At 39.7% G+C, this 16741-nt stretch overlaps 1 protein-coding gene and 1 long non-coding RNA gene across 2 annotated transcripts in view; one reads left to right on the plus strand and one right to left on the minus strand.

The window, feature by feature from the left end:
- The window catches only part of LOC122352377 (fibrillin-2), a 43998-nt gene that overhangs the window by 19971 nt on the left and 7286 nt on the right, over positions 1-16741 (plus strand). The window contains exons 33-57 of the mRNA XM_043249792.1: positions 1882-2004; positions 2092-2217; positions 5283-5405; positions 5475-5597; positions 5688-5849; positions 6337-6405; positions 7421-7546; positions 7623-7748; positions 7857-8009; positions 8287-8355; positions 8450-8575; positions 9464-9589; positions 9810-9935; positions 10029-10145; positions 10550-10678; positions 11054-11173; positions 11736-11861; positions 12060-12212; positions 12297-12362; positions 13107-13232; positions 14656-14775; positions 15381-15503; positions 15654-15785; positions 16011-16136; positions 16389-16595. Of these exons, the coding sequence (XP_043105727.1) occupies positions 1882-2004; positions 2092-2217; positions 5283-5405; positions 5475-5597; positions 5688-5849; positions 6337-6405; positions 7421-7546; positions 7623-7748; positions 7857-8009; positions 8287-8355; positions 8450-8575; positions 9464-9589; positions 9810-9935; positions 10029-10145; positions 10550-10678; positions 11054-11173; positions 11736-11861; positions 12060-12212; positions 12297-12362; positions 13107-13232; positions 14656-14775; positions 15381-15503; positions 15654-15785; positions 16011-16136; positions 16389-16595 (3123 nt within the window). The remainder of the gene's footprint in view (positions 1-1881; positions 2005-2091; positions 2218-5282; positions 5406-5474; positions 5598-5687; positions 5850-6336; positions 6406-7420; positions 7547-7622; positions 7749-7856; positions 8010-8286; positions 8356-8449; positions 8576-9463; positions 9590-9809; positions 9936-10028; positions 10146-10549; positions 10679-11053; positions 11174-11735; positions 11862-12059; positions 12213-12296; positions 12363-13106; positions 13233-14655; positions 14776-15380; positions 15504-15653; positions 15786-16010; positions 16137-16388; positions 16596-16741) is intronic.
- LOC122352556 lies at positions 3277-4204 on the minus strand. Its single transcript, XR_006251884.1, has 2 exons — positions 4019-4204; positions 3277-3706 (listed from the first exon to the last, which is right to left on the minus strand). It is a non-coding gene; the product is annotated as an uncharacterized LOC122352556 (long non-coding RNA).

A 16741-nucleotide genomic window follows, 5' to 3' on the forward strand; every position in this document is an offset into this window, starting at 1 on the left:
AATTTCATATAATTTCTTCAAATTTTTTACAATAAGGTCTCACTTGTTAACATCATTAATGCATTTGCTAATATGAACAAATAATGAGTAATATACTAGTACAGTATTTATTAATCTTTGGTAAAAGGATAGTTCATCCAAACGTAACATTTTGTCTTCATTTACACACTTCATGTCCTCATGTCCAAACCTGAGGACCACAGAAGAAGATATTTTGAAGAATGTTGATAACCAAAGCTGTTTGTATGTTGTTGTTCCACAACAGATACCTGATTTGATTTGAGCAATGACTCAATGAGAATTAACCCTTTCATTTTCATCAATAAAAATCAGGCTGTTGATCGGTTATTGATGTTAGTTGATAGTGAGGTGTTAATGTCTGCAAGTCAGCAGTCTCCAGAACACTGATCACCTGAAGCTCCTCACAGCACTATACGAGCACACACTTTCACAGACCTTCCCTGTCTGCTCTACTTGATGGATGATGGAGTATTTACCTACATCTCCAGGTATCAGAATGGCCTAGTTGTGTAATCATATGATAGTTTTGTGTCACATTTCAGGGAAGTATTTATCGAACCTTTGGGACATATATCAGCAGGTGATACATTTCAGATCATCTTAAACAAGAAAAAAAATGCCCATTTCTGATTATTTTCTGCACCAGTGTATGAAAAGAGTGCTTGCTCCTAACCACATAATGCGCTGCAGAACCAGGTACAGAGCCCATAATAGTAGATAACACTCACAATCTCCAGCTGAGCAAAGATCTCATCCATCCTCCTCGACCCAGACCTCATTCCACTCTACTCAACAAAAGTCAACCTTACTGCCTGTAATCTCTTTCAGTGCTCACCCTGACTCCAAAGAAAACCTACCAAGTTCAGTCAGTAACAGAACGCCCGCTCAGCCTCATTTATGTGCACTTCCTTTCTATGGTTCATTCAACCCAACAGAACATGTTTTTACGTTTTTGGTGACATTTAGACTTACAATCAGTAAAATATAAAATAGGTTTATTCAATGTTTTAAGTGCCATAACCAGTCCATTCACCAGCTTTCTTGAGAATAGGCCCAAAACTCTTCTGGAGCAGTTCTTTCTCAGCAACAGAGGACTCCATCCTCGAGTCGATCTTACGTTCTCATGACCCAACAGCGACGGAGTGGGACTCACAGGTTAACTAAAACTTAAAAGGAAGAAATCAATAAAACTGTGGAAGAACCACCAGTCCTCTGCCCCAGAAATGCAACAACCACTTTGTTTGACAAAAATTAAACGGTTTATTTAGAAATAAACCAGAAACATACTTCAACAGCCAACTTTATTCAACAGGCCAACAGAAACTGGCTCACGAGACGGAGGAAAACACAGGAAGACAGGGCACGAGTCTGACAGGAACAATATTTCACTGTTTTAAGTAAAATTGTAGTAATCAGGTTTTTTGGGCATATTGATTATCATTTGCATAAACACATTTTACTACATAAACCATGGGTAATTACCATGGTTTAACAATATAGTTATCATTTGGTATTTCTATATGATATTTTGAAGAATGCTGGTACCATTGTTGGCCCCCATTGACTTCCAAAAAACATTTTTTTTTTTTTTTTTTTTGCGATTAACTTGTAACGGAAAGAAACGTATACAGGTTTGGAATGACACGAGGGTTAGTAAATAATGACAGGATTCTCATTTTTGGTTGAACTATCCTTTTAACACTAATCTAATCTAAATAAATGATTTACAAAATGCGCAGCACAATATACATGTATAAAGTTCCAGTCAAATCAGTTGTTTTCAGTATTGTTCACACTACTGAGTGATGTGTAATCATGTCTTTTGTGTAGATTGTTGAATGTGTGTGTTGTAATGTGCAGATGTGGATGAGTGTAGGGACAGGACTCATGTCTGCAGCGCTGAGGCGGAGTGTGTGAACACAGCCGGCTCGTACCGCTGTCGATGTTCAGACGGATTTACTGGAGACGGATTCACATGTTCAGGTCCACAGTCAGCCTCCTGTCTGTCTGTCTGTTCATCCATCACACTCTACACTAACCATCATTCACTTGTGTGTGGATGTCCTGCAGATACGGATGAGTGTGCTGAAGATGTGGATCTGTGTGAAAACGGCCAGTGTCTCAATGTTCCTGGCAGCTATCGCTGTGAATGTGAGATGGGCTTCACACACACTCCAAACAGCAGAATCTGTCAAGGTGCGCTTACACACACGCACACGCGCACACACACGCACACGCACACACACGCGCACAAACACACACACGCACACACGCACGCGCACACACACGCACACACACACACACACGCACACGCGCACGCACACGCACGCGCACACACACGCGCACACACACACGCACGCACACACACGCACACACACACACACACACGCACACACACGCACGCACACACACACACACACGCACACACACACGCACACACACACACACACACACACACACACACACACACACACACACGCACGCGCACACACACACACACACACACACACACACACACACACACACACACACACACACACACACACACACACACACACACACACACACACACACACACACACACACACACACACACACACACACACACACACACACACACACACACACACACACACACACACACACACACACACACACACACACACACACACACACACACACACACACACACACACACACACACGCACACACACACACGCACACGCACACGCACACACGCACGCACACACACACGCACACACGCACACACACGCACGCAGTAGTAGTAGAATCTAACAGTAGCTCAGCTGCATGTCACAGAACAAAGGAGTTGTTATAAAGGTTATTGTTTTTTTGTCATCATTTTGAACAGAACAGAAAAGAGATAATGAATGAAATGAAAATGTTGTCATCATTTATTGTTCCTGATCATCACATAAAGAGGATTAAATATTACAAAAAAATTAATTGCAAAGTTAAGAAGTAAATTATTTATTACAAAAAATACAACACCTTGTCTAAGGATTAAACTCAGAGAAAATGATCGATTCATTATTATAATAAAGAGTTCTATTTGCTTTTTGATAAAAGACACTGATGATTTAAAACTATTCTTCCATGGATGTGTTTGTGTAGCACAGGGTACACCTTATATTCAATTAAATGTATTGCTCTTAATATCTTGCTCCACTGTTCGTTTGATCTAACTGTGACTCAGAGGCTCTCTGGAGATAGGAAATCACTGGAAACTCACAATCAGGTTTTATAGCAAGTATACTTTTAATCAAATTACCCCCCTAAGTATATAAAACATAATAAAACAAAATAAAAGAAAAAATAAACAAATCACAACGTAAATAAAACAGATTCCAATATAAAATTGAAATGAAAATAACACTGGTACTCAAATGAATCCTTGGTGGTATACTCTCTGTTACTCACACAATGAATTAACTATAATCCACATTCACTGTACTAAATATATCCTCTTTCTGGAGTAGGTTCAAACCTGTTCAAATCTTTTGAGATCAGTTCTCAATCACTTATCTCAAATCCAACGACGTAGCAGTAGATCACTGTCCACAATGTCTTCTGAAATCCTTAAAAAGGTACATTTCCAGTTCTGGTAACTCTGGTCTCCTCTCAGACTCGATTCGGTCAGCTCCCATCAAAGAAAACATCCAACCTATTAAAATAAGACAGCGTTTCAATAAAACAATTTCAAATAAGTGTCATCTCAAAATTATCTTACATTATGATAAACATTTTAGTTTCACAGATTATAACAATAATATTTGCATAAATAGCCTAATATGTTACATTTTCTACAGGCTCACGTGTATCAGATACTGCGGCCACGTGCGATTAACGATCATCAATTTAACAACTAACAGTGAAAAATACACATATACATACACTTCAATAAAGATTTAAACACTTAACTTAAAAAAAATATGTGCATAACCCCAGTTTAACAACATTAAACTGAATAACTCACCATATCCAGTATTCCCTCGCGAAACTCAAAAAACAAAATCCTTTGAAACGAAAATAATTACTGGATGTTATCAATCAAAATCTCCCCTCTTGAATCACTACAAAAACAAAATCTTTACTCTACTTTTGTAAAGTATATTTCCCTTAATCAGGAGCTCTATTTCGACTCCGCACCCTTCCTCATTCTACTTCCTCCTCAGAGAAAAAACACAGCGGCTCATTGGTCAACTACGTCACATCTACGTCATTTTCTTTTTTTCTAATTACTTCATTTAAATGAACAATTATATATGCACGAACTTCCAATAATAAACACAAAACTATTTATAAATATATACAAAAATAATTGTAAACCTGGAACAAAAGTTAGTCCGGGTTACATTTGACTTTCTTAACCTAACCTAACAATAAAACAAACATGAATAAATATAAAAAACCTCCATCTTTCATGCAATTTAACATTAACAAACAAACAAACAAAAATTGTTTGCATTCCTGTGTGAGCGGACGTCACGTCCCATAATGCATCATGATTTGGTTTCACTGTTTTTCACAAAATAACCCAGCATGCTTTGATTTCACAGAACATGCTTCACTGCAATACTGTTTAATACAATTTAACACTAATCTCCTGGCAGTTTTTTGTTTTTTTGTGAAATGACGGAAATCACTTGAGAGGTTTAGCAAAGAAGATCACTGAATAACACTTTTTTTATATTTATTTTGTTTTCTTAAACCTGATTTTGCTGATTTCAGCTTGTTCCTGGATCAACATCTTTGTTGACCCTGAAACAACGTTGTGATTAACCAATCAGATCTGAAGAACCGTTTAGGCTTACAATCAGTGTTTGGTGCTTGTACATCGGTGTCACGCATCATGCATATTATTTCCTCTGATTTTACACATTACTCATAGGGTAGGTTAGGTTTAGGTGTAGACATATGGTCAAAATACATTTTTTGGATTAAAATGTTGTTCCAGGATCAACAAAATATGTTAGGAACACATAGAAATATCAGGACAGAAGAAATATCAGGAATATAGAAGACTTGATTATTAATTATTAAAGTCATATGATCTACCTCGCTGGCATTTTTTGCTTCTAGCCTATATAATCTGATTATCTATCACTAACATGTACAGAAGGAAAAACATTGTTTACAAGCTGGAAAAAATGTTATTTCCCAAAATCATGTGACTGTGGTGTATCTATCGCTGTCCAGAAACATACACAATGTTGTGTTTTCTGTAAATCATGCTGCAGATGTAGACGAGTGCACCTTCCTGAACATCTGTGTCTCTGGCTCCTGTCAGAACATCCCAGGCATGTTTCGCTGTGTTTGTGATGAGGGCTACGAGCTGGACAGGACCGGGGGAAACTGCACAGGTAAACCGGCTGTGATTACAGTAATCCCTCACCTCACACCGACTGCTTGCTCTGTTTCTGTGATCTCAGACGTGAACGAGTGTCTGGACCCGGTCAGCTGTGTTAATGGTCACTGTGAGAACACCGCCGGCTCCTACCACTGTAACTGTCCCACTGACTTTGAGCTCAACCCCACTGGAATCGGCTGCGTTGGTAAGATTATTATGATCATTTAATATAACCCTACCCTAGTTGTTGGTCCAGAGCTGTGATGTGTTCACTGAAGAGTCTGTTTGGCGGCAGACACACGAGCAGGGAGCTGTTTTCTCGATGTGGTTCACCGTGGTCGTGAAGGACTGGTGTGCAGCGCTGAGCTGGGGTTAGGAGTCAGTCGTTCATCGTGCTGCTGTTCTCTGGGACAGTCATGGGGTAACCCGTGTGACCTTTGCCCTCCACTCAACACATGTAAGGAGCAACAATCTTCAATCTTTTAATACTACAGTACTTCAGAGCGCTAGTAAATGGGTTCTGCAGTGGAACAATAAGCCAATACTTTTGTTCTACACCGGTATACAAAGAATTCTGAATATCTAGGCACTTTTTATGTAAGAATGTTGCATGCAGGAGACTACATTTATTTATAATACTATAATAGCGCTATGACAATAACTTCATACTCTTTGCATTTGCTCTCTCAGTTACCTCAATAAATCAATGTTATCATACTATATTACATCGATATTTAGTATAATAGTGTAGTGTACTAGAAATATTTCAATAAAGGTAGTTTTTAATGAACTTTTTTGTATTATTTAGACAGAAATTCGATAGCTAATCTAGGCAGCGTCAGTATGATTAAATATGTTTTTGTGACGATAACACTCATAAGTAAGAAAATGATTGCTAAATATGAATGTGGTAGTTGACTGATGAGAATGTGATGTGTCTCTAGCGGAGTATAACACTCTGTGTCCTGGAGGACAGGGGTTCAAACCCAACCCCATCACCATCATCCTGGAAGGTAATCAGACGTCACCAAGACTGACATGATCCAGACTGTCTAAGACTACAGTAAAATCAGATCAAAATAACTGGTATTTATATAGTGCTTGTTTCAAAGATAAATAGGTAATTAGATTTAAGTAATGATTCAGTGATGCAAACTGTTTTAAAGCAGCTCATTCACTACTAGAAGTCACTAGAAGTCAGTTCATTGTTGATTCAGTTTGTTTCGATAATTGTGCAGAATTCATCAATTATGGAACAAGTTTTAATCAGTAAAGCAGCTCTGGAGGTTCAGCTCAGTTCCCTTTCATTCCCTCAAGTAGTGTGAACTCCATTTACACTGAATACTGAAGACTGATTTGTTAACATTCATATAGCTGCACAAACACATTTCAGCCAAATAAAATGGGTTCCAGAATCATCTCTTTGCTTGACTCTGAAGAAGAACAAAGAAACCTGCAACTTGCCATAGAAGAGGGGAAAAGACGCTCCTTCCTCTGAAGACATCTGGTGAACACATAGAGAAAATTTAAAATCTATTATTGCACATTTCTGCAATGTTTGTTGCAAAATGTTGCACTCCGTGTGTGACCTGAGTGAACGGGATCCGGGGAGGTGTTTCTTGCAGAGCACTGAAGAGTCAGGATTAAGTGAACTTCCTGATGATCTTCTCTCATAAAGATCAGTACCTGATCAAGGGAATGGTCTCTTTTGGGGTTTAGAAGATGCTGCTGATGACTCCATGTCATTGACACTATCTGATACAGAGGATTGCTCATGTTTAACACGTAATAGGTAGCAGAGTTGATAGTTACAGCAAAGTCCATATGATTTAATCAGCAGTACTACATTCAGTTTGAGCTAAATTCACCAGTATATCGGGGCCTTAACACTAGTTACACTGAATACTTCCAAAGAGTTACACTTTAAACTAGGACTCTGTGAAATAATGTAAACATTATACTTAAAACTCTGAGCAGCTAAGATGAAGGTTGTTGAGCTCTCAGAAGTGTTCTTGTGTTTGGTGTCAGATATTGACGAGTGTCAGGAGCTGCCCGGTCTGTGTCGGGGGGGACGCTGCATCAACACGTTCGGAAGCTTCCGGTGCGACTGTCCGGCCGGATACTACCTCAACACGGACAGACGCGTGTGTGAGGGTGAGACACGCTTGCCTGCGCTCAGAAATACTTCTGTCAGCTGAGAGACCTGCAGGAGACCTTACTATCGTTTCAGATATCGACGAGTGTGTGCTCAGTTCAGGTGTGTGTGGACCAGGCACCTGCTTCAACACACTGGGAAACTACAGCTGTGTCTGCCCTCAGGACTACATCCCTGTGAAGGGAGGACACCGCTGCATGGGTGCGTCTGCTGAATGGCTTTTGATGACATGTATTTTGCTCTACTCATGTGTGTTTTTAGTTTTTTAGTTTTTGAAGAATGCATACTAATGCATACTTGTTGCCTTAGACATGAGGAAAAGTCAGTGCTTCCGGAAGTACAGCGGCAGTGTTTGTGAGCAGCAGCTCAGCTTCAACGTCACGCAGAGACTGTGCTGCTGTGCTTATAATGTGGGCAAAGCCTGGAACAAACCGTGCAGGGCCTGTCCGAGACCCGGCACAGGTGAACAAACCCCATCCTCATTACTACACTTTATCAATCACTTTCATTTAATGTCCTAGAGAGAGTTTGACTTTCATATCAGTCGGTAGCTGATGCTGGAGATCTGCAGGAGGATGGCTTGCTCTTAAAGTCCAGGAACAGCTTCTGCTAATGTACTGCTGTTCAAGCTCCCATAGCACAGATCAATTAATATTCTTTTGTCAGATTGATATTCTGGGGACAGTTTAGTTTCTGAACTACAGTTGAGCCCAAACACAATCATTGTCTCTGTGTTTAGGTGACTATCGAAGTCTTTGTGGCAGTGTGATCGGATTCGGGATTGACACTGAAACCGGAAACCAGAAAGGTAAAGAGAAATATGGCAGTCAGAGATACTTTCACAGCAATGGTAGGAGTTGTTTCTATTTTCTGCACTTAATGGTTTTGATCTGTTGTTTCAGATATTGATGAGTGTCTTGAAATCCCAGGCGTCTGTGCTCATGGCGTGTGTGTAAACCACGTGGGCAGCTTCCACTGCGAGTGTCCCTCGGGCTTCATCTACAGTGACCTGCAGCTCGTCTGTGAAGGTTCTCTGTCAGGACCCGGTCACACTGTAAACAATAGAGAGAGTCTTGTTTCGTGCAAAAAGATACACAAGAAAACATGACACTGTTTTTAGTGTGTTTTGTAGGTCATTGGTTTATGAGTAAAAAATGATTTAAGACACAAGAGAAGAACCCCTCCTTCAGGTACAGTTTCCACTGCGGGGCTGAAAACAGATTCACTTCAAATGCATTAGTGATTGCCGTGGTAACACAGATGTTTACATATGATATGAGGTGTAAATAAAACCACATTATGGAGGATGATCAGAAATTTCTTTAGATTTTATTACTAATATGTGTTTATCATAAGTCATGATACACTTTAGTTGAGAATTCGGAGCCGGTTTGTAATCAAGCCTCGTCGTACCAGGATCACGTAGAAACACAGCTGGAACCAGTACCTGACAGTTTTAGAATCGGCTTTACATTAAACACTTAGTTTTGGTTGTTCAGATGCATTTTGAAACGATGAGAAACAGCTGGTCAAGAGAACTGTGGCAAAAAATTGTGAAAAATGTGTCCTAGTAATTGTAAAAGCTGTTAATGCAAAAATGCATTTGTGTGAATTTTCTTTATTTCACCAGTTGTGAAGCATGTAAGGCAAAAACACAAAAGATGTGGCTTAAATAACCTCTGATGCTGGAGTCATCAGAACACACGCTCAGGGGAGTCTATAAATTGGACACAACTTCCCATTTCTGTGGGGATTCAGTGATTATCATCAGTAGTAGCCTGACTTTAGTTTTGCTGGGGGATTTTAAATGTCCCAAAACATGGCAGAAAATGCCCAAACGTGTCCGTACTCAAACCTGTGCATGTGAGTGGTTGGTGACTGAGCTCCGCTGTGTGTGTGTGTGTGTGTGTGTTCAGATGTTGATGAATGCAGCAGTGGAGAGCTTGTGTGTCAGAAGAACGCAGACTGCATCAACCGGCCGGGCAGCTATCAGTGTGAATGTTCTGAGGGGTATAAACTCACCCCCGACGGAGCCTGTGCTGGTGAGCACTTCTCTATAACAGCACGTCTTCTCATTAAAACACACACATCTACAGAATACCCGAGCAGTGGAAATATTTCCAAAAGCTACATTATTTTAAATGCAGTAAATCACAGTGAAACCTCTCGTAGTTCCTAAACGTCTCCAACCATCATAACTGTTTTATCAAAGAGTTTGGTTGAAGAAATACTGAAACTTATTGATCTCTGTGTGACTTTCAGACCGTAACGAGTGTGTGGAGACGCCCGGTGTGTGTGTTCACGGTGACTGTGTGGATTTTCCAGGAGGATTCGAGTGTGTGTGTCACACCGGCTTCACCCAAGCACCAAACCGTCAGATGTGTGTAGGTGAGTCAGATCTTCTCCATCGTGTCCATCAGGATTTGTTCAAACCAAGTGTGTTTGACATCAGAGAGCACTTGTGTGTTTTATCTTCTGCAGATGTTAATGAGTGTTCACGCCAGCCGTGTGGAAATGGCACATGTACAAACTCTGTCGGCTCGTTTAACTGTGTGTGTCATCGAGGATTTGAGCTCGCCAGTAATAACTACTGTTCAGGTAACGCTGCTATTCCCCTTAACATGTTTTTTAAAGTTGTGTGTTATAATGTAAGTTTGTACAGATTTATCATCTTTGGTAACACGTTTTACAATAAGGTGTCATTAGTTCTCATAGATCTGGCCAGGTGTTATTGCAGACTAAACTCATATGTGAAATATGAAATATTGAAGTAGTATAAGAAATGTTTTATTAGCTGTTTACTTGCAAAGTTTCCACAAAAATTATATTTGAGGAGAAATCGTGCCTGTCGTTTCAGTGTAAAAAAGAACGCATTTAACAACATTTCCACAGACTGAAGTCATTTTCACAAATCAGACTTCCCTTAAAATGCATTGAAAGGTTTTGATGAAATGTGATCAGTCTTCTGAAAGTCTCATGACCGTGTTCTCGTGTGTCTGTAGACGTTGATGAGTGTGTAGTTCTTCACTCCCAGCTCTGCAGGAACGGCCGCTGTGTGAATAAAGTCGGCTCCTTCCAGTGTCTCTGTACGGACGGCTATGAGCTCACACCTGACAGAAAGAGCTGCAGAGGTCAAATATTAATGACTTTATTCTCAAGCAGTGTTCATATTTGAGCAGTAGGGTAGCATTTTATCTTATTATGTGATATTTGTTTACTAATTGTGTTCCAGTTGTCTTGAGTGTAAAAACAAAACATCTACATTCAAAGCGAGAAACTCACTCACGTTCATGATGTGTTGGACATAAATCATAATAGCTCTCACTTTAGTAATCCAGGAGAAACAACCACGGTGAATATTTAACATAGATGCAAACGAGAGAAACCCATGAAACTCAAAGCTCAGAGTTTTCAAGGACAACAGAAACAGCTTTGATGGACTGTAATATAATATTTTGTTCTTGGATAAAATCCTAACTGTCCGCCTTGTCTTCCGATAAATGCAGATGTTAATGAGTGTATATTGAAGCGTGGGATCTGTGCTCCTGGAATGTGTGTGAATCTGGACGGGTCTTTCAGATGTGTGTGTCCTGAGGGGTATGTTGTCCTCAATCAGCACTGTGTAGGTAAGTGATATCACACGGGTCAAAACTCTATACCTTCTCAATAATTGCATTATTTTAAAATAATATATTGAAGGTATATATAAAAGTATAATCCTGCACTTCTAGCGGTTATCATAAAATCACACAGCAGTATGTCTTCTGACTTTGAATCTCAGGAGTGCAAGGTGTTGTTAATGGAGTTCTGGTAACACTTTAGTGAAGGGAAGATTTCTAGTTGCTGAATCATAAGAAATGATATTACACAGGGATTAACTCACATCTGTTGTTTGCAAATCAATTTTTAATTAATATACTTTTTTTTCCATCTGTTAAGCTCCAAATTGAAAAAGAATCATGTTAAATAAATATGTTTACTTGATGACTGAAGAAGACAAATATAACTTTATAAGTTATATTTGAAGTTATATAAGAAGTTCAGAAGTTAAGATACTTTTATTGTGCTTTTGTATTGAAAGAATGAAAGTCATGCAGGTTTGGCACAACAAAACAACAAGAACAACTAATCAGTAGATGGTATGTAAGTACACGTGTGTGTGTGTGTGTGTGTGTGTGTGTTCATCAGATGTGAACGAGTGTTCGGAGGAGCCCGGCATCTGTGCGTACGGCTCCTGCTTCAACAGTCTGGGCAGCTTTGAATGTGTGTGTAAACCTGGATTTGTTCTTTCAGAAGATAGACGCAGATGTTATGGTAATTTGTCCTATTTCAAACTGAATTAACAAAAACAAAAGAACTTTTTATTTATAAGAAACACAAAGCCTATACAGTAGAAATGTGAAATCTTCTTTTAGGAGTTCTAAGTGTAAGTAGTGGTTCTACACAGAAGAATGTTCACAAAAATGAAATATGTCTTCAAATATAAAACTCATTGACTGTTTGTTGTGTCAGACACTAGAGAGAGCTTCTGTTTCACACGCTTTGAGAGCGGCAGGTGCTCTGTCCCGCAGGCATTTAACACCAGCAAAGCCAAGTGTTGCTGCAGCATCATGGTCAAAGAGGGCTGGGGCGACCCCTGCGAGCTGTGCCCTAGAGAACAGGACGGTACTCATCTCCTTCATGATCCGTCACAGCACCACAACACCAGACGCAATCCTTCTCATTGTTTGATGTTGTGTGTGTTCACAGCTGCATTTCAGGATCTCTGTCCGTTTGGCCACGGCATCATTCCTGGTGCTGGGAACACACGCGTGGGTAAAGACTATACTGTACTTGAGGAACGTCTTATAACAGCTTTCACTGCTGAGATTGTGAAATTTAGACATGAGCCAAGCTGAAAGTTTAAAAAGAAAACTGCAGAGTTGATATGTCCTAGAGATTGTATAATAAATCATTAAATAATTATAATGCAACATAACATAATATTTCTATACTCTTCTGAGAATTAAGACATGAATTCATCTTGAGAAGACATGAAATCCCAGAGTGCACAAAACTGAAGCTGTTGGATCCGGTTGCTTTAAAGGGGTCATATGAAGCGATTTCAGGTGTTCCTTTCTCTTTGGAGTGTTAAAGCTGTTATAGATCAGATTTTAAAGTTACAAAAATTAAAGTCTCAAAACCAAAGAGATATTCTTTATAAACTCTGTCTTTAGTGTTGCTGAGGGCGCCATGTTCTGGAGACGCTGCGTTTCATCATGAAACTGAAACTACTTTGTGTTTCTAAAAGAGAACAGGACTAGAAATCAGTGTTAAGTTACACCGTTCAGAACAGATGAACACAGATATTAGAGTGTGTTCAGACTGATTCCTGACTAGAAAGAGACTGATTCTAACTCTACAAGAACAGTCTGGAGCTTCTGAATCACAACCTTTAAATTCAATTTTCTTATTAAAAGAACGTGCCAGAAAGACGAGTTTTAAGCAGTGAAGGATAGCGCTGTTGTTTGTTGTTTCTCCGATCATGAATGTAAAGAGCTGTATGTCCGTGTGTCTCAGACTTAAACGAGTGTGTGGAGAATCCAGAGATCTGTGTGAACGGCCGCTGCATCAACATGGACGGCTCCTTCCGCTGCGAGTGTCCCACGGGCTACACGCTCGACTACACAGGAGCACGTTGTAATGGTAAAAAAAACCAACTTTTGTTTGCACCATCATTGAAAGCATTTTTCACACCACCGTGAACTCTCTCCACTCCTTGTTTGTTGTCACTCATTTATTTTTTTATGTTCAGGTGTGTGTGTTTAATTATTACGTGTCCTTAATCTCAGTTGTTGTTGTGTTTCAGTGCCAGGTCTTTGTCTTTATGTGGATTATTTTTCAGAATATGCAACAATATTTTGTAGAATGTTGCCTACAACCACCACAATCACTGATGGAGAAATCAGCCACTGTCATTGAAAACAAATGACTTTAAGTCACTTTGGCTGTATATTGGCTGGGATTATGCAGATCCCTTCTTCAGTCTTATTAGCTTGACATTTTTTTCTGATCCAGGAGCTTGTTGTTGGTGTGGGTTTCCTCTGAGTGTTCTGGTTTGCCCCACATGTTGGTATATTAGACATGGGTTCAATGGAAATAATCTGCTGATGCATTAGGCAAGGCAAAGCAATTTTATTAATATAGCAAATTTTACACAAAGTAGTACTTCTAAGTGCTTTACAGTCATTCAATAAAAAAATAAAAGAAATAATTAAAAAACAATTAAAATATAGAATGAAATATTTAAAATGAATTTAAAAACTGTTAATAGAATAAAAAATGATTACATATGAATTGCAGTGCAGTCAGTTTAGACATAGCACAGTAATTATTCGACAAATGCACAGCCAGACAGATAAGTTTTAAGCCTGGATTTAAATAATGTTTAGCGCATCTGATCTCTTCTGGAAGCTGGTTTCGACTACGGCAAGAATAACTAAAAGCAGACGCCCCTTGTTTCGTGTGAACCCTGGTTATTTCTAAGTGCTCTGTTATCTTCTTAAGAAAGAGGGAGGAGATAATAACCATTTCAGAATTAAAGCGAATGTCATTTATTATTTTAGTATAATTTTCAGTGCTGTCTCGGTGCTGCGATGTGCTCAGAAACTAGATTGAAAATTGTCCAGGTAGTGTTCAAAAGTTGTTTAACTGATTAAAAACTACATTTTAAATAAACATACAAAAATATACATATAAAAGGAAGATATGATAAACAACTGCAGTTTTCAGGGAGTTTGTTAAAGGTTTTGTCAAGATTTTAGGTGCTGTCCTGTTTCTTCCATAATTTTGGTATCAATTGCTTCAAAAACTAGTAACTTCTTTTTGAGATATCAGTCAGTTCTCTGTGAACTCTGCACTAGATGATGTCCCAGTCACCTTTCTGATATTACTGATCTTCTCAGAAAAGAAGGTATCAAACTCATTGCATTTGCTGTCAGAGAGCATTTCCCTGGGGTTTTTGAGAAGAAGGTCATAATGAAAAGAATCTCAGCTGGGTCATCATCTCGGGTCAGCAGCGAGTTTACTGAGAGTTTTTAACAGCATTCTGTTGTTTGTGTGTGTGAAGACATTGACGAGTGTTCAGAGGGAAACCCCTGTGGGAACGGCACATGCTCAAATGTGATTGGAGGATTTGAGTGTCTGTGTGAGGAGGGATTTGAGCCCGGACCAATGATGAGCTGTGAAGGTCAGCTGACTAAATCATCTGAACATCTGATGTGACATCTTTATTAAACCAGCTTTAGTGTATTGATGTGTATGATGTCAGTAAAGGGTTAGTTCACCCCAAAATAAAAATGGTCTATTCCTTTAAGCCCATTCAAAGGCTTAGAGGGGTCTGGAAAGTTTTTAATATAACTCCAATTGGATTTGTCTGACAGAAGAAAGTCACATACACCCAAGATGCTTTAAAGGTGAGTAAAAGGACAGGACACTTCTCATTTTTGGATGAACTAACCCTTACAATACATAGAAAACTGTTTTCTGTTTTTGTCTATGTTTGACCAATTGATGCCAAATGATTTATATCATATGCTAATTATTTCATCAAATTGAGTATCGATTTCAGGGCTTTCTTTGACAACCCACCAAATGAAGTGAATTGAAATACATACCATCATTGTATGTCACTAAATACTTCAACATTTGCTTAGAGGCCCTTGTATAATGAGTATTGCCTACCGTAATCCTGACTAACAGACGACTCTGTGTGTAACTGTGTCTGACATATCTACTGAGGACGTGTTGCTGTGTCCGTCTGTGACTGATTGTGTGTTATTGCTGATTGTTCAGACGTGAACGAGTGCAGTCAGAATCCTCTGCTCTGTGCGTTTCGCTGCATTAACACGTTCGGGGCTTATGAATGCAGCTGTCCATCAGGTTATACTCTACGAGAGGACGGACGCATGTGTCAGGGTACAGCTCAACAATAATCAATGAATATGGTGTGAAACTTTTCCACCCTAAGTGATTGTAGTACACAAGATTATTGCAGTTGCATACATGTATTAATATGTTTGTTTTTTTTAAAAACATACTTGATGATGCTGACTTTCTTGTGTTCAGATGTAGATGAGTGTGCAAATGATCTTCATAACTGTGACTCCAGAGGAATGGAGTGCAACAACTTAATTGGCACCTTCATGTGTGTTTGTCCAGCCGGGATGATCCGCAGGATGAACGACGACGTGTGTCAAGGTAAAATCTGATTTTATTGAACTGTGATTGGTTAAAATGTGCAATCTAATATAAAATAGATTACGTGAGAAGATAATGGCACAATCAGCACATTTTATTGGCAACAGACATAATAGAGATGACTATTCGCACTGTTATGCATATTAATGGATCACACTGATCACACTAGAATGGAAAAGAATGTTCTTCATTATCTTCATTGACCTCTGTAACTATACTTCACAGATGAAAATGAATGCTTGTCTCGTCCTGGGGTCTGTGAGAACGGTCGATGTGTGAACACTGAGGGCAGCTACACGTGTGAATGTGGCCTTGGATTCAAAGCTGACTCTACAGGCACGGGATGTCTTGGTAAAAACTCTTTCTTAACCTCTTTAACATCTAGCGATATTGACAAGAAATGAAACAACCAGGGCTTGTACTGTCCTCCTGGGGACTCAGACCTGACCTGAATGATCCAGAAGAGCTTGATGGGCTGCTTCAGGTGTGTTTGATCAGGGTTGGAGCTATACTCTGCAGGACGGTGATTTCCCCCACAGTGTGTGAGTGTGTGTGGTATGTCTCTATCGTGATGTGAATCGATGAGTGCCGTGATGTTCTCAGATTACAGGAAAGGCTTCTGCTTCACGGAGGTGGTGCACAGCATGTGTCAGATGAGGTCCAGCAGTGGTGTTGCGGTCAGCAGGTCTCAGTGCTGCTGTGACGGAGGCCGTGGGTGGAGTGACCAGTGTGACCTCTGCCCTCCGCCTGACACCGCCAGCTACAAGAAACTGTGTCCATACGGCCAGGGCTACACCACAGACGGAGCAGGTGCAGACGCTGAGAGGTCACTCATGAGCAGTGACCTGCTTTTTTTGCAGTGTAAAGCTCAAATCTTTCTATTTGGTGCTTTTAAGGCCTCACCTAATTAAAGTTATTATTTATATGGAGGATTGTATTTCAACGAGAACCAGTTC

Source organism: Puntigrus tetrazona, chromosome 10 (assembly GCF_018831695.1).
Source record: "Puntigrus tetrazona isolate hp1 chromosome 10, ASM1883169v1, whole genome shotgun sequence".
NCBI lineage: Eukaryota > Metazoa > Chordata > Actinopteri > Cypriniformes > Cyprinidae > Puntigrus > Puntigrus tetrazona.